The sequence below is a fragment of the Protomyctophum bolini genome (genome assembly GCF_963924005.1).
Source record: "Protomyctophum bolini genome assembly, chromosome: 12".
Classification (NCBI taxonomy): Eukaryota; Metazoa; Chordata; class Actinopteri; order Myctophiformes; family Myctophidae; genus Protomyctophum; species Protomyctophum bolini.
Window position 1 is genome coordinate 35,723,254 of NC_137873.1, and position 16,662 is coordinate 35,739,915.

At 45.1% G+C, this 16,662-nt stretch overlaps 1 protein-coding gene across 1 annotated transcript in view; it reads left to right on the top strand.

Annotated features, from left to right (window-relative positions):
* The window catches only part of LOC308326244 (adhesion G protein-coupled receptor L2-like), a gene marked incomplete at its 3' end in the record, with an annotated part of 53,588 nt that overhangs the window by 21,725 nt on the left and 15,201 nt on the right, over positions 1-16,662 (top strand). Inside the window, exon 2 of the mRNA XM_080779052.1 lies at positions 3,465-3,703. Within this exon, the coding sequence (XP_080635178.1) occupies positions 3,643-3,703 (61 nt within the window). The 5' untranslated portion in view covers positions 3,465-3,642. The remainder of the gene's footprint in view (positions 1-3,464; positions 3,704-16,662) is intronic.

Here is a 16,662-nt window from a genome sequence, read left to right on the forward strand (position 1 = left end):
TGTGTGTGTGTGTGTGTGTGTGTGTGTGTGTGTGTGTGTGTGTGTGTGTGTGTGTGTGTGTGTGTGTGTGTGGGGGGGTTCTAATCAGGAATAAAGTGCCCCGAGGCGGGCGGGACCCCCAGCCAAGCCCAGCGGCATGCAAGGCTCTCCTCTCTCCCCCTGGTGTTTGGGTGAGAGGGAGGCCCAATGGCTCTGTATATACATACAGGCGAGGAGGGGGGGGATGTCCCGGGCAACAATTTTCAGTCTCCTCGTGTCGACCACCGTTATGCTCCCCCCCCCCCCCCCCCCCCACACACACTCATATTTGCGGATGATAAACGACTGAGCGCTAAGGGAGGTGCAGAGTCACGTGTAGTGCTCTCTGGAGATCTTTCTCAATGGAAAACATTCCTGATCTCTGAGCCCCACAATATGAGGTCGTTGTTGCGACGTACGGCGCGGCCCTCGTCGGGGAAGACATGGCATTATTGATCCATTCTGGGCCGCAACCCCTTTTGGTGTTAGCATTATGCTATGCTTTAGCTATTGAAAAAGTAGCAGATCTACAAGCTTGTATAGGTCTGCTTGTATAGAGCGACTTGACATAGAAGACATTTTTAGAATCTGATCTCAGGTCAGAATGGGTTAACTGCAGCAGCCATTCAGCCAGCCACACTATACCCTGTGTGCAACGCGGTGGTGGATCTTAATCAGATCTGATGGTGTGCTGTAGTAGTGATAAGCAGGACAAACTGGAGGACAAACAAGTTAATCTAAAAAAAATAGCCCAGGTTTTTTAACCCATTCTGACCTGAGATCAGATTCTAAAAATGTCTTCTAATCTATACATCCTTTTTCCAGTTTTCTATAGAAAAAGCTTCTTAAAAGTTTCTTATGTCGATCTACGAGCTTGTAGATCTGCTATGTTTCAATAGCTAAAGCAGTTAACCGGGGCTATATTATATGTACAGTATGCACTCTGTTGACGTACAGTCTGCTGCTGCACATGCATAAGTGTTCCACGCCAAGGCAGGGTGACCTCGAATCAAAATAAATGTCCCCCCAGCCCGTGTGTAACGGTCTGGCTTTGCATGTAGTATAGTCCCCCCTGCCATGCAGAGGCCATCTTAATCCATTCTGCACAGGAAAGTAACGCTTTTTGGGTTTTTTTAAGCATTATGTTATACTTTAGCTATTGAAAAACAGCAGATCTACAAGCTCATTTTTCAAAAATAGCAGACCTACAAGCTCGTACAAGCTACATTATACGAGCTTGTAGGGGTCTGGAAAAATCGTGAAAATGTGGCGCAAATCTTTTGAATATATATTCTTTCAGAGCGAGCGTTTTTAAGTCATATCTTTGCTTCTGGGAGTGGGAGAGGGTCCCTGTAACAACATATTTTCAGATGGGAGTCGACAGCCAATTACATTATATTTCCGGGGGTCCTCGACATGAAAATGTTTGAGAACGACTGACATAGAAACATCAGAAAACTGTCTCAGAAAGGCTGATTTAATTAGAAGGCATTTGTGGAATCGTCTAAGCGGGTTAAAACCAACGAAACTGCAATACTAGGGGAACTTAAATTATGACCGTATGCAAATAAGGAACGCTTCCCAGATATTTTCGTTGGGGTTTCTTTTTTTCTCTCGCGTTGCCAAAAATACCCATAGCGCATTAGAGGGGGGGGGGGGGGGGGGGGGGGGGGGGATCGGAGAGCGATCGGAGAAGCCGAGTGCTCTAGCTAGCACAAATTTGGGTTCATTATAAGATAATCAGGGCAGTTGACGGGTTGGCTCTGGAGGAGAGCAGACAGGAGAAGTGGGAATCATCCTCTCCACTGCACAGTGTCGCCGCTTCTAAGTGAGCAATCCTTGTGTTGATTAATGTGTGTGTGCTCTGAGGACACCGCGGAGGATGCTGCATGGATGCAGCCTAAACACAGGGGAGTGTATACTAGAAGAAAAGTGTGTCCTGTTTGTGTGCACACGAGGTTTGTGTGTGTGTGTGTGTGACTGTGTGTGTGTGTGTGTGTGTGTGTGTGCGTGTGCGTGTGTGTGCGTGTGTGTGCGTGTCCTTTCACATGACATGACATATCATCCCCTACTCCAGTATTTGACTTGGCTAAGCCGCTTATCCGTCTGTCGTGTTATGTCTCATAAGGCGCTAACCTTTTGCTGTCTTGGCAGACAAAGAAAGTGTTTTTTTGCCCCCCCTCGATAAGGCATAGAGAGACACAAAGATGTTGTCTCTCTCTCTAATGGTGTCCCTGTGTGTGTGTGTGTGTGTGTGTGTGTGTGTGTGTGTGTGAACACTGTTTCCTTGAGCGACAAGCTCCCTTTTTTTTTATATCTTTCCTTTCCTGTGGAGACATGAGATGTGGTTGTTAACTGCACAGTGAATAAAAGGAGGAGAACGAGGCATTCAGTGTAAACTGTGTCCATTGCTCGAGGGTTGGGGAAGGTGTGCTGAGCCTGAGCGTTACACAGGGAGAAGCCCTAGGCGTTGGCACCAAGCTGTATCTAAACTCTGGATAACGGAGTGTTCTCGGTAAGGCGTGAACGCAACGGAGACACACCGGGGGGAGAGAGTTAGTTCTTCTGTCGTTGAAGTTCCCAGTGTATCCCATTCTGACCTTTGATCAGATTCTAAAACATGTCTTCTACATCCTGACAGTTTTCCATTCTGACCTGAGATCAGATTTCTAAACAATGTCTTCTACATCCTGACAGTTTTCTGAAAAAAGCCATGTTTCCATGTCAGTCGTTCTTCGATTTTCAAAAAATAGCGCGCCACTCGGTGCGCTATGAGCTTGTAGATCTGCAATTTTCTCAATAGCTAAAGCATAACATAACGCTAACACCCAAAAGGGGTTCCCGCCCCAAAATGGGATATACTTTAGGGAAAATTCATTTGTGTCCTAAAAAACGGCTACACAAACGGCCGACATTTTTTTTGTTTCAGCATCCATTGTCTCTGCGGGTTTGCGTGACTTCACCTCCAATGCGTTTGACAGGCATTTCACGTGATTTCTCCCATATGTTAGATTTTATGGTTATGTACTGTACATATGTGCAGATGTCAGATTAACCCATTCTGAACGGGAACCCATTTTGGGTGTTAGCGTCATGTCATGCTTTAGCTATTGAAAAATAGCAGACCTATACAAGCTCGTGGCGCGCCACCCAGTGGCGCACCATGAGCTTGTAGGGTCTGCTATTTTTTTTTAAATCGAAGAACGACTGACATTTTTTATCTCGGGTCAGAATGGGTTGATCAGACCAGCGTTTGTGTCCAGTGGAAACCTCGTATGGATCTGATCTCAGGTCAGAATGGGTTAATAGCCGGCGCACCACTGATGACATAGCCAAGGCACTGATGTTGATGATGATGATGATGATGATAATGTCCCACATGTATGTATATACCCCATTTTCTCCCACACAGTCTTACACGCTTGTCTCTCCTCGTTTTCTTTCAGACGGAGAGAAGATGATTGGTGATGCGTCTCCGAGAACCACCGACCGTTGACATTTCTCCAACTTTATCGGCGCTCTCCCCCCCCCCCCCCCCCCCCCCCTACGAAACATTCCAGGACGCCAGCCGGCGGCATTGGGCGCCTGCTGGAAACGTTCCCCGCCCGCTCTGCACACAACACAATGGCCTCCGCCTTGCTTCTCTGCTTATTGCTGCTCCTCTGTCACGTCTACTGTTCAGAAGGTAAGTTCAACCACTCTTTCAATGTGGTCCTTCGAGCCAGACTTTTTTCTTTTTTTTTTCACACCATGGCAGAAAGAAAGTAGTGTTGTTGTTGTTGATGCCATTCTGACTGCCATTCTTCTTTCCCCTATACTACTACAAGATCTGAAAACATTTTTATTTATTTATTTATTCATAAGCGAGCGTGGTGTTGTGGACCCAGCCACGCAACACAAAGGGGAAACTTAGAGCCGCTGCTATGTAGCAAGGTTGCTGAATTCCCCCTTTGTTTTGCAGAGCATTTTGTCCTTGGAGTTGTTTCAAACAGTGGGGGGGGGGCGTTTTTTTGCACACTTAAAATGTTAATCTTCTAGGTGACAGATTTGTCACTTTTATCACCCCCCCCCCCCCCCCCTTTCCACACGTTGAGGCTTTCTCAATTTTTTTGGGGCCCCGACATTTCTCGACATCTTCCACATCTTAAATTTTTTATATTTCTTTGCACCGAGGCGTTGGATTCCCCCCCTCAGTGGTTTTTTTAAACCCATTCGGGACGTGAAACCCCCTTTTTTGGATGTTTTTTTTTTAAGCATTGTTGTGTTGTACATTAGCTATTGGAAAAATAGCAGATCTACAAGCTTGTAGCGCGGGCACGGGCACGCTATGGAAACATGTGGGCACAAAATCATTGAACGTTGTGTGTCCTGGTGGTCCCTGGAACTACATATTTTCAGATGGGGAGGGGGAGGGGGGGTCCTTGGAGCACCACTGACATAGAATAAAAAAAACTTGGATTTTTAGAAGACTTTTTTTTTTCTTCTTAAAAATCGGCCTCAGGTCTAAACGCGTTAATTTCAGTGCAATGGCATCCCAAACAAGGCTCCCCTTGTTAATTTTGCTCTCCTCACTTTTTGATTAGTATATTTGGCTGTGATTACAAGTAATTGTCAACACACTGCCGTCTGCTACACATGCTCATCAGAAACCCACTGCCTGCTTAACCCATTCTGACCTGAGATCAGATTCTAAAACATGTCTTCTACATCCTGACAGTTTTCCATTCTGACCTGAGATCAGATTCTAAAACAATGTCTTCTACATCCTGACAGTTTTCTGAAAAAAGCTACGTTTCCCGTGTCAGTCGTTCTTCGATTTTTCAAAAAAGTGGCGCGCTACGAGCTTGTAGATCTGCTATTTTTCAATAGCTAAAGCATGACATAATGCTAACACACCAAAAGGGGTTTCCCGCCCAAAAAGGGCTTAATGACAAATCATTACATGTTTTTTCCTCTTTTTTTAGAGTCTCATTTGTACACTGGGAACAAAAATCACACGGCTGTGTGCCAAGCACTGATTTAGAGATAGACGTTAACCTGTGTGGTTTTAAGTGGTACAATTTTGTTTTTCTATTACGTCTTTTCTTTCAGCTGTATTTCTTCTGGCTGTATGTGGGTTATTAACAAAGAGCCGCATATCGCCACAGTCTCTCAGACAGATATATATGCTTTCTTTGTAGATTAGCATTTTTGTAGTTTGATATGGAGGGGGGGGGGATAAAAAAACTCCAGAGTCTGACTCTGACCATTTTCCAAGAGGCATTTTTGAAGAATAGACCTCTGATTTTGGTTCACGGGGGCTTTAAGAAAATGGCCCGAGCTGAACGGTCCCCGGTGAATTTTCTTTTTTAAACAGGGGGGGATACTGCTTTGGTATGCGGAAAGTCAAGGTTTTGGGTTTCACTTGATGCGACGGCTTCTCAGGGCAGGCCTATGAATGCATATTTTGCCCCATCCATCAATACAAGGAATGTGTATGTGGGTCCCCTCGCTCTGAAAACAACATCTGATTCCCTGTCCCGCATGTCACTCATCTTCCGTCTAGCTTTCCCCGAGAGCCTGGCTCCTTCCTGGGGAGAACGGAAGGAGTCGGGCTCTATAGAAACACTTTTACTCCATTATCATTCTCAAGTGGTCATTTTCAATGACACACTTTTGACACATCATTTCTGTTATTTGATTGCCCTTGTTTGTTTGTAAATGTGTGTCTCAAGGTCAAGGTAAAACTTTATTGTCCACAAGGGGAAAAAAATAATTACGTCCATTTCCATTACTAGCCAAGAAAGCAACGCAGCAAATACCACATGTATATTATTTTTGCGCCTTTTTTAAAATGGACCACATTGGCTCGGACTTTCCTTTTTTTTCCTCCGTTACGTGCGGAGAGAGAGAGACGGCGAACTGATATTTTTTTTGTACGTTCTCTCTACACTGTACTCTGCACGTGGAATGCATATAACCCATTCTGACCTGAGATCAGATCCATACGAGGTTTTCCACTGGACACACACTGGTCTGATTAACCCATTCTGACCTGAGATCAGATTTAAAAAAAAAATGTCAGTCATTCTTCGATTTAAAAAAAAATAGCAGACCCCACAAGCTCGTAGCGCGCCACTCGGTGGCGCGCTACGAGCTTGTAGATCTGCTATTTTTCAATAGCTAAAGCAAAACATGATGCCAACACCCAAAATGGGTTTCCCGTTCAGAATGGGATAAAGTCCTCTCTTCTAGTCTGGCTCTCTTCCTCCTCCAACAACGTGTTTCCCTATTCTTTTCCGTTTTGTGCTAAATTTACCTCTAAACATTTATATAACCGATCTATAAACTGACACTCCTCAAGGAGTAAACTAGGTCACGGAGGTATATCGTGTTTGTCAGGGATGGCTTTAGAGTTTTAGACCACGACCGCCCCATCTCCCTTCTACAGCAGATATATATAATATATATATATAAACAGGCTGACCAGATCCAGCCACGGGGGGAAAGGTGGGAGCAAAAAAGCGCACAGGCTTCACACCTGCAGAGGACTGAATAAAAGCTGTAATCATGATCTTTAAAGCAAAGAAGCCCAGATTTAGAGGGATTATGTCTTGTGGTTACAGTGTCAACAGGTTTTTCTCTCCCCCCCCCCCCCCCCCTGTTTGGCTCTTGTGTGTACATACCATGGGGTCTAGAGAAACAGGCACCTCAGCTGAAATATTAAAAAAGGTTGAGCAGGCTCGGAAATGTAAAAAGATTAAACGGATTGTTTTTGATATATATTATGTAAGCTCCGCAGAGACGCCCCCACTGGGGGATAAGATAAAAAAAAAAAACACTGGTGTTTGTTTAATTCTTAAAGAGTTATTCCAGCAAAGGAGAGTCCTTTTTATTCCAATTGTCAACAGCAGATATAAGAAGGATTTATGATCAAACATGGCCTCCTGTACCCGGTGTACAATCCACCTCTTTGTAATAACTTGCTTCTCCATTGTTCTGATCTCTCTAGTCTTTTTTTTTGCTTTTGTATTTCCGACATTCCCTTTTTTCAAGTAGCCCACTGCGGTGGTTCCCAAAGTGTTGTCTTGGGGGAGACCCCCAGGGGTCCCTGAGGGAGTTCCAGGGGGTCCCCCACCAGCTAAACGATAGTTTGGAACCAAATGGACCCTTCTGGGTCTGTAAACTCAGAGTGTACATTTGTAGTACGCTCTCAGAGTTAAATTAACTTAAATTTTACAATATAAATTGACGGTCCCAGAGATTAAAAAAAATGCCATTAAATGGGGGTCCGTACTATAGGCTAATTAACTAGACTAACTGGGGGGGTCCTTGAAAATTAAACGGTTTTGGCTCACTGCTAGGGCCCTAAAACTCTTCTCGTACATCTCATGTCCATGGAGTGTATTTAAAAATGGGGGAGTTTGAGAACCACTGGCCTGTATACTGTATGCACTGTAGGTATTTGTACTGCTCTGCAGCACACACTGCCATTGCTCTCTTCAGGTCCTTGAACGTGTTTGCACACCTGGAATAGGCGGTGTGACGTGTTGCACACCTGGAATAGGCGGTGTAAACGTGTTTGCACACCTGGAATAGGCGGTGTAACGTGTTGCACACCTGGAATAGGCGATGTAACGTGTTTGCAAACCTGGAATAGGCGGTGTAAAAACGTGTTGCACACCTGGAATAGGCGATGTAACGTGTTGCACACCTGGCATAGGCGGTGTAACGTGTTTGCACACCTGGAATAGGCGATGTAACGTGTTGCACACCTGGAATAGGCGATGTAACGTGTTTGCCCACCTGGAATAGGCGATGTAAACGTGTTTGCACACCTGGAATAGGCGGTGTAAACGTGTTTGCAACACCTGGAATAGGCGATGTGGACGTGTTTGCACACCTGGAATAGGCGGTGTAACGTGTTGCACACCTGGAATAGGCGGTGTAACGTGTTTGCACACCTGGAATAGGCGGTGTAACGTGTTGCACACCTGGCATAGGCGGTGTAACGTGTTTGCACACCTGGCATAGGCGGTGTAACGTGTTGCACACCTGGAATAGGCGATGTAACGTGTTGCACACCTGGAATAGGCGATGTAACGTGTTGCACACCTGGAATAGGCGATGTGACGTGTTTGCACACCTGGAATAGGCGGTGTAACGTGTTGCACACAACTGGAATAGGCGGTGTAACGTGTTGCACACCTGGAATAGGCGGTGTAACGTGTTGCACACCTGGAATAGGCGGTGTAAACGTGTTGCACACCTGGAATAGGCAGTGTAACGTGTTGCACACCTGGAATAGGCGGTGTAAACGTGTTGCACACCTGGCATAGGCGGTGTAAACGTGTTTGCACACCTGGAATAGGCGGTGTAACGTGTTGCACACCTGGAATAGGCGATGTAACGTGTTGCACACCTGGAATAGGCGGTGTAACGTGTTGCACACCTGGAATAGGCGGTGTAACGTGTTGCACACCTGGAATAGGCGGTGTAACGTGTTGCACACCTGGAATAGGCAGTGTAACGTGTTGCCACACCTGGAATAGGCGGTGTAACGTGTTGCACACCTGGCATAGGCGGTGTAACGTGTTGCACACCTGGAATAGGCGGTGTAACGTGTTGCACACCTGGCATAGGCGGTGTAAACGTGTTGCACACCTGGAATAGGCGGTGTAACGTGTTTGCACACCTGGCATAGGCGGTGTAAACGTGTTGCACACCTGGAATAGGCGATGTACAAGCTCACAACACGGCGCAGAGCGACACATTATGAGCTTGTATATCGTCAGTGTTGATTTTGACAGAAAATTCAGATTTTAGTTTTTTGTCTCTTTTTGTTTTATATATATATATATATATATATATATATATTTTCTTTTTTTCTTTTTGTGGCTTTCGCCTTTATTTTAATATTTTTTTCATGGAGGGATAGACAGTATAGGCTGACAGGAAATGGGGGGGGAGAGAGATGGGGGGGGGAGGCCGTGGGGGATCGGGACTGGGAGTCGAACCCGCGGCAACACTGCCGGACTGGATTATACCAGCCACGGTGCCTGTATTAGTCGACGAAATCAACACTGTATATATCCTCTCTTTTCGGCACGCATATATATACTACATAATATACTATATGCATATATTACTATATGCCGTGTGCATATTATACCCAGTATAAGTGGAGCGTTGTAACGGCAGCACGCTTGTGTTTTGCGCTCCAGAAGGTTGTAAAAGGTCAGTGACGAGGCTGCGTCTCAAGCAGTGCCATACATGTACGGTTGGGGAGAGGCTCCCATGTGCCACGCTGGTATTTCCAGGCCCCGCCGTCGAATGAATGAATGGATGGAGGAAGCCCATGGCGCGGCGCTCTAACCCATTCTGACCTGAGATCAGATTAAAAAAAAATGTCTTCTACATCCTGGCAGTTTTCCATTCTGACCTGAGATCAGATTCTAAAAAATCTCTTCTATGTCAGTCGCTCTTCGATTTTTCAAAAATAGCAGATCTACAAGCTCGTAGCGCGCCACTCGGTGGCGCGCTACGAGCTTGTAGATCTGCTATTTTTTCAATAGCCAAAGCATAACACAATGCTATAACACCCAAAATGGCTTCCCCGTTCAGAATGGGTTAAACTCCACTCTGGGGCCGCGGGCCATAGACATCCAGTCTGTCCATCCATTTGATACGCTTGGCTTGGGTTGTTTTATAATTCATATTGAATGCTTTGCTCGACTCTATATGGCTATAGGGCTATCATGAATTATCAGCTGAGCCATGGGGAGATTCACACAGATGACTGGTCACACACTGTGTGGTGGGAACCAGCGTGGTTGGGGGGGGCCGGCGGGCGGGGTATCTGATTTATCAGTCTTGCATCCAGGACTTTTTTGCTGCTCCAGTGGAACTATTATTATTCCACGGAAAACAAAGAACGGATTATTATAATGTCTGGACAGTGCTACAACAGCTTTAGTGAAACCTTTTTATCCAGGTAAGACCGACCCCCATGATGAAGGCAGTTTTTTAGCGGCTCAAAACATTGTTATTTGAGGTCACAATAAATTATTGCATCGGAGCGGCCGGCTATACTGCTGATTTTAATGCCATGTTTTTTGTCGGTTTTGCCACCTTTTATGTGTTTTGAACTAGACTGTGTGTGTGTGTGTGTGTGCTGGGACTGGACTGGTCATGATGGACATATACCTGGAGAATGATGATACCATTTATTTTTCAGACCGAGTAAGAGTACAAGTACTTAATTTTTTTCGTACTCGCCAATACCGAGTATACCGATACGAGTACTTTTTGTTTTTTTGTTGCCTTGTTTTTACCCCCTTTTTCCTCATAGATGCAGAAGGATCTCCGATCTATACGTTTGTCATTGATGCTGTTTTTGGGGCGATTAGCTGCAGTGTTGTTGGGTCAGACTTGGCTCCCGTTGCATTCGTTCAGCCCTATAGTGTCAATTGGATGTTTTGGGTACTCTGGTTAAAATATCGCTGGGCGGTTCCGAGTACCGAGTACGAGTACTTGAGGGGTGGTATCGGCACGAGTATGTCGTAAAAACTAAAGTATGTCGGAACTAAAGTCCGTATCAGAATGAGGGCCATGTTTTCCAATTGACTCACTATTTGACTATTCTGACGGTAATATCTGGAATATGTGGCTTTTTAAACTTTAAAGTCGATGCCAATAAGATCCTTTTTTTTTTTGAGTGGTGCAACCACTCCAAGGAACAGCAATGTCCGTGTCCGCCTATGTGACGTTTAACCCACCCATGCACCCGTCCTATGTGACCTTGAGCACCAGTATGACTATTAGTACCAGTAGGGGCGCTGTGGTGCCAGAAACGGAGAGAGAGAGATAGTGCTGCACTGTTGCCTGCTAATGAGAGAGAGAGAGAGAGAGAGAGAGAGAGAGAGAGAGGAGGTGGGGGGGGGAGAGAGGGGAGTTGCACCTCTCAGTTCACACGGGTGTGATTGTTCATTATTACATTAGCATTGTGCTGTTTCACACACAAGCAAAAAAAAAAAAAGAAGAATTATAAGACAATATGAAAATTGTAAATGAGCCACAGTGAATAGCCGGGATCAGTGTTTCTCTCCGAGGGGAAAGGGAAAACACAATATCACCCTCGATAGGGTCATCCTAGATTCAGAGCAACACACTGATTTCCTGAGCCTTGAGTCCAACTGAAAGCGAGAAAGAAAACGCAGCGAAAAAAGTGTTCCCATGCATAGAATTTAAGAGAGGGCGCTTTAGGGAATGGAGGGCTGCTTTATTGTATATGTAGATGTGATTGTAAAAACCCCCCTGTTATATGGCCAGATGATGTACAGACACTTCATCTAATGGGGTGGGAGCTACACTTTCTGACAGTTTGATTTCATTTGTTAAGCATGCCTTAAATCTAGCCTGCTGGCAGCATCACAAGGCAGCTCAATTCACACCCCCGTATGGTTACAAGTTGTATAAACACCGGGCCAGATGCCCTACCTCAGTTTTTCCGTTCTGAAATGTGCCTTGTGCTCTTTCTCCCCCCCCCCCCCCCCCCCCCCTCCATGCTAGCCTAATTCAAATAATAGATGAGTCCAGCATGGAAACCCCCCCCCCCCCCCCAAAGTACTTCCCTCTCAGAATCTTAAAAAGCGTGAGTTATACTTGGGTTTGCGAGCGGGGGTGACGAATGGCAAAAAAAAAAAAAGAGGCAGATCCTACAGATCTTGCGGACCTGCTACTTTATGCACTGCTCGCGACACCCCACTAATTATGTGCCAAAGGATCACTCTCTGCATTCACTCGTACACAAGTCACTTCTGCACACAGTCAGGGGGGGGGGGGGGGGTTTGAGCTGTAAGTAATCGACTTAATTTAAATGGAAAAACAGGAGGGTTTTCTGGTTAAAAGAAATGAGTTGTTTTGTTGTGTTGTGTTTGTAAAAAAAAAAAAAAAAAGAGTATAATTATGCACGTGTGCAAACAAGCAAAATGGTATTGCACGTGAAGGCAACGGGGACCTGTTAGATTTGTGTGTGCCTCGTGCAATTTCCCACATCGCCGACATTGAAATTCCCCGGAGACGCATCGGAATGCATTTGAAAATGAACAAAACAAAGATCGTCTCTAAACAACAAACAACAACAACAGCAGCAGCAGCACATCTGACCAAAGGAACACAGAGACAATCAAAGTAGTTTGTGCTACTTCAGAGTCTTCAGACCGGATGGTATACTAATGCAATATCATATCTTAAATAGCCCATTTAACCCATTTTGACCTGCAGATCAGATTCTAAAAATGTCTGATTCTAAAAATGTCTTCTATATCCTGACAGTTTTGTGAAAAAGTTCAGTGGTTCTTCGATTTTTCAAAAATAGCAGACCTACAAGCTTGTAGATCTGCTATTTTAAGTCGTGAAAATGTGTGCCAATTCTTGGAATTATTTTTTACAGCACAATGTTTTGAACTCATAACTTTGCTTCTGGGGGTTACAGAAATATGTTGTTCTGTCTGCAGTCTCCTCCACTTCATGTCTGTCTGCTGCAGTCTCCTCCACGTCATGTTTGCGGGTAAATGTCACCCAAGAACCTGTGGCACACTGACTGCACAGTAAATGAGAACGGTGGAAAGAATAACATTTACTTGAGAGAGGAAAGGATGGCAATCAATAATAACATAAATGATGATCGAGCGTGTGTGTGTGTGTGTGTGTGTGTGTGTGTGTGTGTGTGGCATATGTGAGCGTGTGCGTGTGTGTGTGTGTGTGTGTGTGTGTGTGTGTGTGTGTGTGGCATATGTGAGCGTGTGTGTGTGTGTGTGTGTGTGGCATATGTGAGCGTGTGTGTGTGTGTGTGCGGCATAGGTGAGCGTGTGTGTGTGTGTGGCATATGTGAGCGTGTGTGACATCTTGTGTACTGTGTTTGTGTCACTGTTGGGTCCAGTGTTGATTTTGTCAGGATTGTAGTTTTAGTCATAGTCTCTTGAATAGTTTTCATTTAGTTTCAGTCACCTGGAGTGTTAGTGTTTCAGTGTTAGTCTAGTTTTACTCGACTAAATATCATTAGAAATCTACAGTTGATTTAGTCGACAAAAAAAAATATGTTGGCGGGCCTAGATGCCGTCGTAAAGCTCACAACGCATCGCGACTCAGTCGCAGCGCGTCGTAGCGCGCCACTGTTTTTGACAAATCGAAGAACGACTGACATTTTCAGAAAACTGTCAGGATGTGGAACACATTTTTTAAATCTGATCTCAGGTCAAAATGGGTTAAATGTCACCTCAGTCAGGGTGGATCACCCCCCCCACCCCCCCCCCCCCCCCAGTCGATTTCCAGGTACAAACAGCCCCCAGAGATAAGGAAGCCCCTCTCCTCCTCCTCCTCCTCCTCCATGCTGTGAAGGAAATGGAATAAGTGTGCAGCCGGCCCGGGTGAAAAGTCAGAGAAACAGTCGGGGGGACGACGACAAAGAGCGTTTTTGTTTGCCCATATGCTATCAGTATTGACCTGCTCTTGTATAGCCTTATTCCCCCGTGGAGTGTGTGCAGAGGCAGCAGGAAGCACTCTGTCGTCGGCCACTGGTCTCTTATCAGTGGGGTCCGTTTGGTGCTTGTATTGAAAGGTGGTGAAGGGGGGGGGGGGGGGGACCGGGGGGGGGGGGGGTCAAGGTCATCGCTCTCAAGTCAATCAAAGTTGTCATTGCTTCACAGCGATAGCAGTCAGTCAGGGAGACGCTATTATTCCCCTTTGGAATGTGTCGCTGCTGTGTGTTCTGCTTCTCACTCACACCTCCTCCTGGGCTGAAATGGCCTGAAGAAAGGCTCTCCTCCTCCGAATGGAATGTCTGGCCTCATGTCTTTTCCACAAAGTCATCGTATTGTCTTTTTTTTTTTAGACAAGACGACTATGTGAATGGACGGCATGTGTAGAATCGGGTATGTGTTATCGGGTATAACCTCGGGGGGGTTATCACTTCTTTTTTCTCTTCTTCTCTCCACTGCTGTCTGGGAGGCAACTGATCTCAAGAGTTTCCTAGTCATCCTTCGTATTTTATATAAGCCTCAGACTCATTATTCATGTGATTCGTGTTCCAGGAGAGTTGCAAAGCGAACTGCTGACACCCCCTTGTCGATGTGTCGCACTGACAGAGCGGGATATAGGAGGGAAATGAGAGGGCATGGATGGATGGCAAAGACACAGGCATGTGATGGAGGCCTCTCTCTGCCTCTCCCCCCCTCCTGTCTGTCTGTCTGTCTGTCTGTCTGTCTGTCTGTCTGTCTGTCTGTCTGTCTGTCTGTCTGTCTGTCTGTCTGTCTGTCTGTCTGTCTGTCCCTCCCTCCCTCCCGGCCCCACCCTCAGGGAAGCACCTGACTTTTTTTCCGCTGAGACCTTTTTCTTGTGCAAAAAAAAACAAAAACCCCAGCTGGGGTTTAAGTGCAGGGGTTAGGGACGAGCTTTAAGGGGAGTTAAGTAGCACAATCACTCAGGGTAGATCAAATCTGTTGGAAATACGCCCTTGCTATAAGACTCGGGGGAGGATTTTCTTCTCTTCTTGCGCATTTCGTCAACTCCTTTTTGCCGGAGAGGAGAGGAGAGGAGAGGAGAGGAGAGGGAGGCACACGAGACGAAGACAATAATATGCCAGACATTGAGGAGCAATGAACTGATTCTGTCAACGTGGCAGCATGGCGCTCCCATCCCATGAGCATTTCTATGTTTTTTTTTTTTAAATGCCTTTGTGCTTTTAAATGTTTAGCGTGGCAGCCATAGTATCTGTATAAAAGGGATGTTTTTTCCCCCCTCTAAACACACTTTACAAGGTGTCATTGGTACGCGTGTTTAAAGGTATATTCAGTGATTTCACTTAATTAAAATATCACTTATTTTTTTGTTTTGTTGTGATAATCCTCTCTACTATAGAGTGTGCTGACCATATAAGGAGTTCCTCCCTGTCCCCAGTTAACCCCCTGGGGGTCAAAAAACCGTAGGTTTCGTTTTTGGCCTCTCTATCCTGATTGGATGAAAGGCTTAGGTCCCAGCCAAAACGAAACCTAAGGTTTTTTGAGTGAAATCACTGAATATACCTTTAATCCAAACAGATGTGTTAGTTAGTGGAACGGACACAACGAGGGCCAATGGATGTTTCTTCGTCATCATCATCATCATCATCCACGTCACGATGGCTCAAATGAAGCCGTTTTGACCTGAGCTAATGTTCCCAGTGCTCAATATTTCATGTCACAACAAGGACCCCCAAAAATGATATGTATTTGGCCAACCGACCCCCTTCATCTGAAATATGACGTTCCAGGAACAAATATTTGAGTTAAAAACAAAACACGCCCTGAAAGAATATATATTCAAAGATTTGAGCCACGACGCAACTTTTAAAAAATAGCAGACCTACAAGCTCGTATGAGCTTGTAGATCTGCTATTTCTCAATTAGCTAAAGCATATAGCACAATGCTTTAAAAAAAAAACACCCAAGAGGGTGTTCCCGGCCCAGAATGGATAAGCAATGGCCCTCAATTGCCTTTCAGGGAGGATTATATGCATTAGAAGTGTAATAACGATGCACTTTTCTTTTCAAGTGTCTCTTCTCCACAAGGTTATAAGGGATCAATCAACCCAAACCCCCGACAGAGAAAAACGACCTTTGTTTTAAAACATCCGCGTTAAGACTTGGTGTGTGTTCATAATAACCTCCACTCTTGGCTTTGCGTCTATATTATAGCTTTTGCCCCATGGGAAGAAATTCTTCATCTGAGGGGGAATGTCTTATAAGCCGAGGCAGCTGCTCTGTAGAACCAAAATAATCAACCATGTTGTTGTAGAGAGTGTATGCAGTGGTTCAACAGCATAAGCATTTTTTTTTTTTTTTTACAACATTGTACTTGTATACTGTACTGTGTGTCATTATTATACAAATCCTATTACACAGCTTGATTGAGTGCTTGATTCCGATTGGTCAATATTGCCGAATTCAGTGGCGTGTTAATTCTTGATAATGAACCGCTCTATAACAGACCGACGTCTATTAATCAAAGCCTCGAGCACCTGGCTGCACTCCGCTTGATTTACTGCCGTTTCCATCCATGTAAACACACACACACACACACACGTACACACACACACACACACACCACACACACACACACACACACACCACACACACACAAAATGTCATTTACAGCTATAAACATGGCTCCCCAAAAAGCAAGAAACAAGCAGTACCCGAAAATGGATATCTATCCCATTCTGGGCGGGAACCCATTCTGGTGTTAGCGTTATGTTATGCTTTAGCTATTGAAAAATAGCAGATCTACAAGCTCGTAGCGCGCCACCGAGTGGCGCGCTACGAGCTTGTAGGTCTGCTATTTTTGAAAAATCGAAGAGCGACTGACATAGAAGACATTTTTTTTAGAATCTGATCTCAGGTCAGAATGAAAACTGTCGGGATGTAGAAGACCTTTTTTAGAATCTGATCTCAGGTCAGAATGAAAACTGTCGGGATGTAGAAGACCTTTTTTAGAATCTGATCTCAGGTCAGAATAAAACTGTCAGGATGTAGAAGACCTTTTTTTAGAATCTGATCTCAGGTCAGAATGAAAACTGTCGGGATGTAGAAGACCTTTTTTAGAATCTGATCTCAGGTCAGAATGAAA